Source organism: Oculina patagonica, chromosome 12 (genome assembly GCF_052425735.1).
Source record: "Oculina patagonica isolate OP01 chromosome 12, crgOcupat, whole genome shotgun sequence".
Classification (NCBI taxonomy): domain Eukaryota; kingdom Metazoa; phylum Cnidaria; class Anthozoa; order Scleractinia; family Oculinidae; genus Oculina; species Oculina patagonica.
Window position 1 is genome coordinate 33,033,025 of NC_135769.1, and position 12,013 is coordinate 33,045,037.

The following is a 12,013-nucleotide window of genomic DNA, read 5'->3' on the forward strand; positions in this document are numbered from 1 at the left end:
GCATATGTCTGTGAACGGTCGAAATAAAAGTAATTGTACTTTTCATGCCATGCTTATAGCTCAGTACACATTTCATCCCGAGGCGAATCGAGACGTTTGATTCCTCAGGTCTTGAACAGTTTATATTACGTGTCTTTTTTGGATTTTCAAACTCTTCTCGAGTCTTGATTAATGTCTTTACCTTTTACTAAAATGGCGTGAAGCGACATTTTTCGATTTCTAATTAATTCTTCAACTTATTGAAGAATCTAAATTACTAGAAAAAAATATGTTGTAGTTAAAAGATTTTGAACTTCTCGTGGGCCGAATAAAAAAATTATTGGCTCAGTTTCAGTTATAAGCTAATTTGTGTTCATTAAGCCAAGATAAGTCAGTTGACAAAGGACTCTAGAGAAATGTACATTTGTTTTTTATTCATTATTATTTTTTATGGTACAAAAGAAGCCCATGGCCAGTTGTTTTGTGTTCTCATTAAAGTACCTTCATTATATCGCTATTCAGTTATAGATATGTAAGTATAATTATTTAGTATAAACGAAATTAATCATTTCAGTGTGAGCTAAAGAATAATTAAGCACAAGGAGACTACAAGGTCCTTCGACGTTAGCCGACTGTACCATATAGAGATATCACTGGATGTGATACATAAAGTCAGAAAACGCTAACAAAAGTAACAGCAAACCAAAGATTACTTCTACAAACACAATCCTGTACATAGGGTTTTTATCTTATGCTATTAGAGAAAGCTTGAAATGTGTTCATTGTTATCAGCAAAGCCTCAATTTGTGAGATTATCTAGTTTCCGTTAGGAAGTATTTGGTCTTGAACGGAAGATATAGTGAAACAACCGAGGCCAACTGCTTAGATTTTACGTGTACTCTCAAAAGTTCTCCATTAAGTTGACACAGTTTGGTTTTCCACAAAATACTTCTCTTTAAATAGTTAAGTTGGATGAAGTAACAGTAAATCGATAATTGAGCTTTTATCTTAAATTAAAAATTTCACGAATATAAGATCCGGTTCGATGAAGACATAATCATGTTCTGAGTCTAAAAACCTTACACAATATCGTTAGTGGAACACAACCGCTTACGGCAAATCAGTGTAATGCTAATATCAAAGACATAGAAAATGAAAACTGGTCAGTATTAAAATACCCTTAAGCTTGCAGGATGTAAATTTAAAGCTATGTCATATTGGATTTTTTTTTTTAATTTTTCGCGGAAGGAATCAACAGGGCGATGAAAGGCGAAAGTTAGAAATATTTTTTGAATAAACAAAGCATCCTCTAAAAAAGTGACTTTTCCCCCTCAAAAAGGAAATAAAAACGTGGAATATTCCTTGCAGCTAATTTTAAAAATCTCGAATGAAGTTTTGAGTGTATTTAGATAAAAAAAAAAAGTTATAAAAATGTCTGTTTCAAGAACGTGCTGTCCATAAGAGGAAACAAAAATGTCTTCATTAAAAACTCAAACGATAAATGATTCAAAAGCCTTTTCATCGCATCCGGCATTTAAAACTCTTTTATCCGAACACAGTCAATGAACATTTAGTAATGATTACACAAAATAAAGCGGTGCTGTATTCAAAATGATTCGCCATGATGGTATAGGGGAAAAATGCTGATTATTTGGAGAAAACCAAATTACAATTAAAGAGCGAAGGTTTTCGCCAGAATAAAAAGACGCCTGTGAACAAAAGAAAATTTGTTTCTTAGTTTCACTGATTAAAATCTAGCACAAAGCAATAATATTGAATGAAAAGGTGGAGCATTAATTGTGCCAAGAAATAAAAAAAAATCTACTTGTTAATGAGGAGCGACCGGATGCGCATTAACCTACTAATTGCAAGCAGTGAGTGGGAGAACATTTGTTCCCTGAGAAGGAAAGAACATTTTATTTAATGACGATAGTGAACACATAATTAAAAATATAATTGAAGTGTTGATAGAAAATGTTTAAAACGGAAAGTATATATAAGCTTTGTCATTTTCATGCGGAGATCACTTTAAGCCGGTGCAAGCAGTCAACCGCACACATTGTTAGCTTGCTTCGACCACAACTTTGAGAAGCGACAATAATTTACAGGTACAGTGATACATAAGTTGAATTTTCTTGTAAGGTTATTGATCTTCGGCAGCTCTTTCGTTTGGTTTTTCTTTTGCATTTTAGGATTATTTTATTTGCAATAACCTAAATAACAAAAACTCAGCAACATTTTTTTCGGGATACAACCCCTAAACGTCTTCTTGAAATTAAGCTTTCTTTGATTAATTCGAGTTAATCAACGACGGTTTTAAAAAAATGTTTTGTTCAACTCTCTTAATGCCCCGCCTTTTCATTAAATATTACTGCTTTGTGCTGGATATTTATCAGTGAAACTAAGAAACAAATTTCTTTTATTCACGGACCAGTTTTACAGGCCAAAACGTTCGCCCCACAATTGCAATTTGTGTTTTTTCCAAATAATCAGCATTTTCTTCCAATACCATCATGGCGACCGTCTTTGATTTTAGTTTTTATTTTGTGTAGTCATAACTTATTTTTAAATGTTTATTGACTGTATTCAGATAAAAGAGTTTTTACTGCCGTATGCGATGAAAAAGCTTTGGATCAATTTAGGTTTCTGGGAAACTGCTCACCTACCCCTCCCCAAACCTAACATTAACCCTTACTTATCGCTTTGGGCAAAATGTTAGGTTTGGGGAGGGGTAGGTGAGCAGTTTCCCAGAAACCTAAATTGATCCAAAGCTTTTTAGGTCCTTTGTTCCTAAAAAATTTGCTAATCCTCTGGAATATGACTCCAACCAAAATCGAAATACGCGTAATGAATAAATGTTTTACTTGAAATTTTAAAAGCATGTTTCAATTCTTTCGAAAAGCAAAGAAACCTTTTGTTTACAAAATATTTTGTACAGGTTTGCTCCACTTTGCATGAAAAGACTGAGTAGAAAAATGGTTAATTTGTTATAATTTTACTAAATTTAAAAAGCAAAACTTAAGTGTATTTATCTCTTGAACTTTTTACGTTAGCTTTTCCTTGTCAATTTTACCATGCAAACTCAACTTTTAGTTCGTAACCCTTGACGTGTATTCATTCTGGTTTTAAACAGATGTGGTCACTATATTCATGTTATTGTTCGTTGTATCTGTATATCGAGTTCTGTTCTTGTCAGAGATCTTTTTTGATAATAAGACACTTGCCAGATTTGAATGTGGCGTGAACTTTTCACCAAAGTGATAAGATGGGAATTTTAGGCTAACTTCTTCTTTTGTTTGTTTTTGTGTATTAGGTGTTTAGTTCCTCCTTGTTTTATGTTGTAAAACTTCATCTCTTTTTCCTCTTATAAATGTTCTGATTACATCTTTTACATGTACTACTCATGAAATCTCCCAATCTATTTATCGGATTTTTGCTGCACTAAAAAAAAACTGCGCATGAAATGTTACACGGCTGAAATTATATCTGGAAATAACTGAAAACATCTTTAGCTACAAAATCCTTTGGTTGATGATTTCCACTATTACATCGCCTGTCTGACTGACAATTGGAAATAATGGCCTAGCAGTATTCTTAATTAAGGGGAAACAGTCATTGAGCGCTTTTGTGTAACAAGAGTTACATGTTAGCACAGTCAACATAAAAAAACTAGGTACTGAAACAATTAATTATAAAACTAACTGTGAATTTCCTTCCTTTCCAGATTAACGATGTTTTTAAGACTTGCCATCTTTTTTTCTGTGGTTTGCCTAGCAAGCTGCGAAGCGGAGAAAAAATCCGAAGATCCTCCGTGGGCCGAGGCACTTAACGCAAAATATTTTGGCCATATTAGAGGCAAAAGAACGGTAAGAATAAAGGAAATAAATAAACAACCGATACGATAACTTTTTAGTGAGTAAAGCATTGTATCTCTTTAATTCTAAGAGCCAAATCCCGTAATTACCATAAATAAAAAATGAAGGCTTTTTAGCAGTGCGCTCATGTACTGTTTGCTTATTTGTAATTCATTATATTTTTGTTCACTAACATACAATTTATATCATCTTTTTGTAAGCCGGACATTAGAACAATATCTGTACGAATCGAAAAAGTTAAAAAGGCTTTAAGGATATTACTGATTAGCACCTCTGTGTATTACATAATTGCGATCATATCATTTGATACCGCCTGTGAATGAAGTACTTGTTTGTAACTTTTGTAATTTCTCACAGCCAATCTCCTCTCCTTTAACATCTTTTAAAATACACTTCATTAGCAAATTTCTATTCAATCTGAAAGTTTTAAAAACGATAGTTCGCATTTCATATTCGTTAAGAAAATGTCTTTTCAGTCAATCTTCTCATAATAAGATAAGTTGTTTTGCAATTTTAATAAGTTTTTTTTTTTACTTTCACCCAACACAGGATTCAGAAGACTCTCCACCAGGCTTGGAAGAGGCTCTAAACAACGCTTATTATGGACATATCCGTGGAAAAAGAACGGTAAAAAAATTAACAAACTCTCAATTACACGTTTGCATTGGAAAGTGGTCATGTTACCTTTCATTGTGAGCATAACATAGGGACGAAATATTGAAAACTCGCAAACTGATTGGTCAACCAGGCCATCGTTATGTGCGCGTTTTTGCGTGTGAGCAACTGAGTAAGTTTACGTTTCTAACTGTTGTTACTTTACTGAAATGGCAATTGGTGTATATTTATTCTAACAGAAAGATTTAGAAAACTTTCCACCATTAGAGGAAGCACTTAATTCAGCTTATTTTGGACATATCCGTGGAAAACGAACGGTAAGAATTATATAAAATGGAACAACATAAAAAGAAACAGGTCAAGCAATTTGTTATTAGGTACAAGACTAATCCCAACAGTTAAGCTAAACTTGTACATAACGTGAGTTTTACTAAAATATGAAAATGCGACTGCCTTACATTCGGTGTAAAATAGACTGATGAGAGCCTAAAGCAAGCTAACCACGTTTTCAATTTTGACTTTGGATCCAAACATTCCGTGGTGCGGACACTCAGGAAATAAAACGGGTTTAGCCATTCCAAATTTCTATTATTTTATTTAATGGACTGATTGAGTAACTATTTTTTTTAAACATCATTTAAACATCATATCTTCCGTTAATGCATGGTAATTAAGATATAAGGTTTAGGGTTCAGTATTTGGACCAAAGTTAATTGGTTCATTTATGTGCTAAGCCTCAGTTAAAAAAAATGCCATTTATTTGTCGTGATGGAGAGGAATATCGAGTGATAAGTCATTTTAGAACAGTGCAGTTACCATGGTTACAATTGACGCGCGTTACACCCTTAAGTTCCACGAATGATCTTCTATTTTCTCCTTATAGAACACATAGGGCAAGAAAATCACGAACATGATCATCTTGATTTGTTAATCAAATTCTCCCAACAAGTTTTATATATAAGAAACGTATAAAAGCGAGCAAGAGAATCTGCATTTATTTTACTTTTACTTTGCATTCCATTTGTTTTACTTTTCTTTGCATTTGTTTTACTTACTTTACAGCTGGAAGGTTGGGGTTATAATCCTGCGCTTCGTGAAGCTCTCAATAGGCAGTATTTTGGCCACATTCGGGGAAAAAGGACGGTAAGAAATCCAGTTAAACACGCTGGAGACGTTTCGCGTCACTTTAGGGGGTGGGGGATGGCGCAGTGGTGAGAGTCTCCTCCCCCCTTTTGGCGGGTTCCGCCGGGTTTTTTTTTTTTTTTTCTTTAAAAAAAAAAAAAAAATAAAAAATTTAAACGATGGAAATTAAAACCTGAAAACGTTTGCATTGAGCTGTAGCTTGTTGTGTTTGTTTTTGCAGGGAGGCTGGGGATCAAATAAGAACTTGCTTGAGGCGTTAAACAATGCCTACATGGGCCATATCCGCGGAAAAAGACAACAGGTATACACAACACATTCTAAACACTGCAGGTTGATTTTTTTTGTTTTGTTTTGTTGTTTTTGCTGATGTTAATGCACCTTTTATAAATGGCTCGTCCGCTCTTTTAAAAACTGGCGCTAAATTGATAAGAAGATAACGGTAGTCAAAATTTCTAAGTCAGAAGAAACATAAGAACAAAGGGAGCTAACGAAAAAATGTGAACATAAACATTTGCCAACTTTCTGCGCGCCGGGCCATTTCGAAATTATGACGTCGCACAGTCAACAAAAGGGCTATCGTTTTCTGATAATAGGAAACCTTATCTGACGTCATATAATCGCAAAGGAAGATCATACACATTACACATACACATTAAAATGGTTGATACTTGGATCCAATTCTTTGTAGCATTTTAAATTATTCTATTGTAACACATCTTGACAAGTTTATAAAACAGACTAAACAATTTAATGGCAGTTTCGTTAACAAAGGAAGACATACCAATTAGGGGTACCATCAAGCATTTTTTATTTGTTAATTTTAAATATTTCGTTATTTTGTTTTATATTTTCAGGACACAGAGGAGAAGTCAGCTGAATAAAAACCTGTTGAGGAATGCCATAAAAATCCGATAAATGATACCATTACCGATCTCGAGTCAACATTATATGCTAAATAACTAAGAAAAATTGATGTTGAGTGAAAAATAAATTGTTCTTTCCAGTCGACATGTTTCATGACAAGTTATAAATAAATCAACACAGAGTCGACTGAACACAAAAAATTTGTAAATGTGAAATAAAATAAAGTTTAACAGAAGAAGCAGACGAAATTGAGTTGCACTGGTGATCATTTGTTCCTCAAGAAAGAAAATAAATGAAAAAATAGAAAAACAAACACGAAAAAATGCTAACACAACCAACTAAATACAGAATAATGACAATATTAAGGCAAAAAAGAAATGTTGTTAGCTACTATCACATGACATCAGCAAAAGACAATGAAAAATTGGATCAACTATAAAATATTACTGAAATTCACCGCAATTTATCACTCCGTAGGTGGAAACGGCCGACTCTAAAAACATAAATGTTTAGATAATGGTTTTTTACTGCCTGTCCACCTTTCAACAATTTCATTTAACAATTGCTGCGACATTTCTTAAATCAATATTTAATGACTCCCTTTTTCTGATACTTACTCTCAAGCAAATTATAACGATTCGTTATATAAGGTGATATGAAATAATAATACATCATCCAATAATAATATGTATACCTCCACCGAAGCACATCCCTTCTTTCCTTTAAGAGGCCATTTTCAAGACAACCTTTTCCTCTGTTTCAAAACAAGTCTACGTGCGAAACCATTTATATGTTTTGAAACAGAGACTAAGGGGAACTCGGAAATGGCCTGTTGCCTTGCATAATGCCATGTAAATGTAATAGTAAGTTTAATCTCGTAACAGAAATTTAAAAACAAATAAATGCCATCGGTTTTGTTAATGCAATATGCAAGCTATAGCTAATCGGTTTGAAAACACATCCGTTCCTTATATTCTTATTAATTAAACTGTAAAGCTTCACGGTAATGACAATGAAGAATGCTTTTTTCGAAATAACAGTTTTTTTTTTATTTTCTAGAAAATTTCATTGATCACAACAGATTTGAACACTAGTGATCCAAACATACTCCCAGTTTACGGCATAGACTTTTTTCCAGTCATAATGCCGCACAATAGAAATTCCCCAGCTTTCACTACCCTGACTGTTAACACGTGACTTCCAGAAGTCACATTGTGTGCCACAGTGACAAGCTTTGTGTGGCCAAATGGAGAATACGTGTTGACAACGATTCCAGGTTTGTCCTTCTCCAACCAAATCTCTGCTTTTCCACCGTGGCCGCTCGTACGGAACACTACAACAACATCCCTGGTGACCTTGCCTCTCCCCACATCTAATGGCAAATCAAATTGGAGTTTCAATGTAGAATTTTCTATCTCTGCTTTCCACCCGCCAAATCCATCCGTTCGTAAAGGTCTGACGTTATATTTTTCCTGCATCGTTTTGTGAAAACCGATAGCAACGTCTTTAACTTGTTTAAATCCGATATTTTTTATTTCTCTGACAGAAAGCGACGGATTAAAAAACGTGTTAGTTACATCTGGAGTGACTAAAGTATAACAGAGTGGGTCTGGAACAACTCCCTGGGTGTCCATGAAATAAACAGGTCTCTGCAAGTCGTGTGAAGGTAAAGGATGGGAACCTTGTTTTAAACTTTCTATGGCCCTCAGTAAAGCATTACGAACACTGTTGATAATCATCAGTGCCATTTGCGCATGTGCAATAATGCTGGCGTGGTTACCATCAGATGAAAACATGGTAGGATATTTTTTCATTCCATTATTTGGACATAATGTATCTCGCGTGCTGAAGCTTGTAATCCCATAATGCCAGGCAAGCATTGTCTGTCCATTATTTTCCAGATTATCACATACGGGAACATAACTTTGTCCTTGAATAAAGTTCACAAACATGACAGCGGGTAAAGTGTCTTCACTCAACAGCTGCCTTGTAAGTCTTTCGAGAGACATTGCCCTTGGAAGCCGAGTGTCTTTAAAAAGCATGCAATCGTTAACTGAAAACTCGAGGAATACAATGTCCAGGTTGTCTTCAGGTTCCATTAAAGTTTTGTAGCAAAACGAGAAAAAGTTGCTAGCAGTTCCTCCAACGGCGAGATTACGAAGCCCAATGTTCGATCCTGTGAGAGGCTGTACGGCTTTGTGCCACCAATCGATAAACACTCGGTAATAGATGCCACTTAGATCGGAGTAATCGTTAATTATTCCACCGCCGGCCGATATCGACCCACCCATGACTGTAGTGCCAATGTTTTGACCGAGTAAAGCTCTTGTCATAATATTTTGAAGACGGTCTTTCGTTGTTCTTCTTTCGACAATCTGTTTGTTATAAGACTCTGTAGTTAGTGACAGATCTTCCAAAGACTTAAACCTGTCTTTAAAATACCAGATTTCAAAAGGGTTCCTTTTAACGGAACGTTTGAGAGCATCGATTTGAGTGAAAGTCTCAAAAGGCCTGCTGTTCACTTCTTGTTGCTTGTCACGTAAAGAATGGAAGCTTTTCCTCTCTTCTTGTGCCAAAGTTAAACACACGATGATGGTGGAAATGATGATATTTAGACGAACCATTTTGCCTTTTGTTTGTAGTTTAGGTTTGAAAAAATTAGACCATGATCATTGGTAGTCTTCGAGCCAAGCTCTCAAGTAGAATTTTTAAATAATTTTAACAAATCATATCATGTTTATCTACCCGCAGGATATGCTTGGAATTAGCGTCAGTTCAGCACCTTTCGTGAAAACAACAACTTGTGGTAACTGGATGCAATGACCAGTTTACAGGTGTTTAAAATTTCGCAATATCCATTGTCAAAATTAAAAAGAGGCAACTGGTTCGTCTTGGTTTTAGTAGGCTAGTTGAGCCTTAATTTTAGCCGTTTATCATCTATCAGCCATTTTGGAACGGGTCATTTAATTTTGGTTTTAAATTTCACTAGGGTTCACTTGTCAGAAGTGTTAACATTATGGGATACAATTGCTGGTGTTCTTCAGGAAAACCATTAAGAACCGCTATGAACCATACAAGATGGTCAAACGGGCAGAAAAACGTTAACATCAGTCATGGCATTCAATATTATACATGTATACCAAGAATACGGTGTTACGAAAATCAGTCTACACGTACGTTAACTAATTTTATGGTGAGAAGTAGAAAATAAATAAGTTGTATAGACGTTTCATTGTCTCATAACTACAATCTGGTATAAAATACCGATTCCCCAAAGCATCAACACAGTTGCGAGTTAACATATGATGGGTTTACAAAAGAATTCAAAGCTGCTTTTGTAGAAATGTTGTTATAGATGTACTCTATCGGCCACAATATAGCGTAAAATTACAATTAAAGGACATAAATCTCCAAACGACACCAAGTAAATCACGCTTGTGCCGCGCGTGTGCTCGAGGTGGCCATAATGTATTTAAAGCACAACACAATGATCAGTACTCGATCGTTCCCGAAAGGCTTGATCCGGCAAGAGTTCGACGCATTGGCCACAGCTAGGTGCCTCTTAAATTGTTTATGCTGTTTTTGTGTTTTGAATGACAAATGGTCTGAAGTTATGAAACTAGTACTGAGTACTCAGGTCCATCCTGAACTGAGAAACTTAAGCTACCCTTATGGTTACAAAGAAGGCAAACACGATGTGTCATTTGTACGTTGGCCCAATGACAACACCCGACAAAATAAAAAACCCAGGGGTTTTTGTTCTGACGCTAAGCACATTACGTCCCGGTATCACTTGACGTGCGATGGTGAAACGTTTAGTGTGACCAAACACCGAGCGAGTGTTTATTATGACTCCTCTCTCTTTGTATTCATTCAACCAGACTTTTGCTGTCCCGCCATTACCGTGTGTTCTTACGGCGACAGCGACATTCCTGGCAACAGTTGAATCTTCCAAAAGACACTGTTTAGAAAGCGAAGTTAACGGTACTAGTATTTCTAATTCCAGCATGGAGTTGGCCGAAAGTGATTCCCATCCACCATATGCATCAGTTCGGAACTTCTGAATTTCAAACGGCTGAATCTGATGCACTGGGCTGGGCTGGTCATATGTCGTGTTGACTGAACCTCTTTTATTAATGAACATTTTTGCATCACCTTAAATCCAACACTTCCTATTTCTTTTACAGGAAGGCTTTGACCGCCGCAGTGTCATATTCTTGGTGAAGTCTGGTGTTATCTGAGTAAAGCACAAAGGATGTTCGCGGAATTTTTTTCTGTAGCTCTTAAAATGGCTGAAGATAAATGAATTTTATCAAGAGGTAAATGAAATTCCTTTTGTTTTCTTCAAAAGATGACATTCGGTATTGTAAAAGACTTTTAACTTTCATTAAATGTTTTATGATAAGCCATCATTGGCAAACCTTATATTTGTTGATTAACATTCTGCACCTGCACCTGATTAAATATGGCTGCCCGCTTTTAAGTGTTAAAAGCGAAGAAGTGACAATTTGTTTGAGGTTTGTCTTGAGGCATAATATAGCTAGTCTATTTTTTATTGTCTAAAAAACAATTTGCATGGATAAATAGGCGTGCACCATTCCGTCAGGTCAGTAGAAGCCTTAAAATGTGCGAATATCGCAGTTGAAAAGAGTCCAGAGCTGTTGACATAGCCTTCATATCCAGAACCATCCAATTGAGAATACTTGTGTTTAACATACTTTGATTTTGTTTTTGGATTTTGGCAGATCGTAGACGACAAAAAGCGAGTTTTAATCAACTCTCATGCGAGTACTCAAGTGTGGAAACAAACACAGCGAAAAACAAATAAACCTGGATTTATTTTAATGGTTCGTTTACTGTGTAAATTTGTTCGTTTTAAGACTTCTGTTAAATTCTGTCTTCTACTGTAATTAACATTCGCTAAGGCTTGTTTGCCTTGAAGAATTTGCCATAGAAAATTTTGAGCAGTTTTACCTTAAGTTTCTTTAAGAAACGTGAATAAAATTAAGCTGAGGAACGAAAATTTAAAGAAGCCACCGACAGAAATGTCATTATTTTTTATCTTTTATGTAAACATATGGTATGAACTGTTTAAGTAATTTGCAGTTTTTTGTCAAACTAAAAACGTCCGTCATTAAAGTGTGTTAATTTCTGCTCTATGTTAGCTCGCTCATTAAAAGTTATTCACAATCCGAACAATTTTGCATAAACATCTGTAGCTATTAAACATTCTTTACTTTGTCCCAATAAACAGGTTAGTATATATAAGCCTTGTCGTTTTTATGCTGAGATCACTTTCAGCCGGTGCAAGCAGTCAGCCGCACACATTGTTAGCTTGCTTCGATCAAAACTTTGAGAAGCGACAATAATTTACCGGTACAGTGATACATGAGTTGAATTTTCTTGTAAGGTTATTAATTTTCGGCCGCTCTTTCATTTGGTTTTTCTTTTGCATTTTAGATTTTTTTTTGCATTAACCTAAATAACAAATACTCAGCAACATTTTTTTAGGATACGACCCCGAACATCTCCTTGAA

At 35.3% G+C, this 12,013-nt stretch overlaps 2 protein-coding genes across 5 annotated transcripts; one reads left to right on the plus strand and one right to left on the minus strand.

Moving 5' to 3' along the window:
- The first annotated feature begins 1,982 nt into the window (after window positions 1-1,982).
- On the plus strand, window positions 1,983-6,724 carry LOC144632864 (uncharacterized). 4 transcript variants are annotated; one of them, XM_078491614.1, is made up of 7 exons: window positions 1,983-2,087; window positions 3,704-3,845; window positions 4,404-4,481; window positions 4,709-4,786; window positions 5,532-5,612; window positions 5,833-5,913; window positions 6,467-6,724. In XM_078491614.1, the coding sequence occupies exons 2-7, from the start codon at window positions 3,711-3,713 to the stop codon at window positions 6,491-6,493; spliced, it is 480 nt and encodes a 159-aa protein (XP_078347740.1). In that variant the 5' UTR covers window positions 1,983-2,087; window positions 3,704-3,710; the 3' UTR covers window positions 6,494-6,724. The 4 variants fall into 4 exon arrangements, with proteins under 4 accessions (XP_078347740.1, XP_078347739.1, XP_078347742.1 ...); XM_078491613.1 differs by having other exon boundaries at window positions 5,532-5,611; window positions 5,829-5,913; XM_078491616.1 differs by lacking the exon at window positions 5,532-5,612.
- Window positions 6,725-7,591: 867 nt separating this feature from the next.
- On the minus strand, window positions 7,592-9,300 carry LOC144632235 (uncharacterized). The gene has a single exon (XM_078490831.1). It carries the CDS (start codon window positions 9,098-9,100, stop codon window positions 7,592-7,594), a length of 1,509 nt encoding a protein of 502 aa, XP_078346957.1. The 5' UTR covers window positions 9,101-9,300.
- Window positions 9,301-12,013: the final 2,713 nt, after the last annotated feature.

What these genes read in the sequence shown, in the direction of transcription:
- LOC144632864 (XM_078491613.1), top strand. Translation starts at nt 3,711, where the DNA reads ATGTTTTTAAGACTTGCCATCTTTTTTTCTGTGGTTTGCCTAGCAAGC. An exon ending in ATATCCGTGGAAAACGAACG is followed by an intron (nt 4,787 to 5,531) that starts GTAAGAATTATA and finishes CTTACTTTACAG; the next exon opens with CTGGAAGGTTGGGGTTATAA. An exon ending in CACATTCGGGGAAAAAGGAC is followed by an intron (nt 5,612 to 5,828) that starts GGTAAGAAATCC and finishes GTGTTTGTTTTT; the next exon opens with GCAGGGAGGCTGGGGATCAA.
- LOC144632235 (XM_078490831.1), bottom strand. Translation starts at nt 9,100, where the DNA reads ATGGTTCGTCTAAATATCATCATTTCCACCATCATCGTGTGTTTAACT.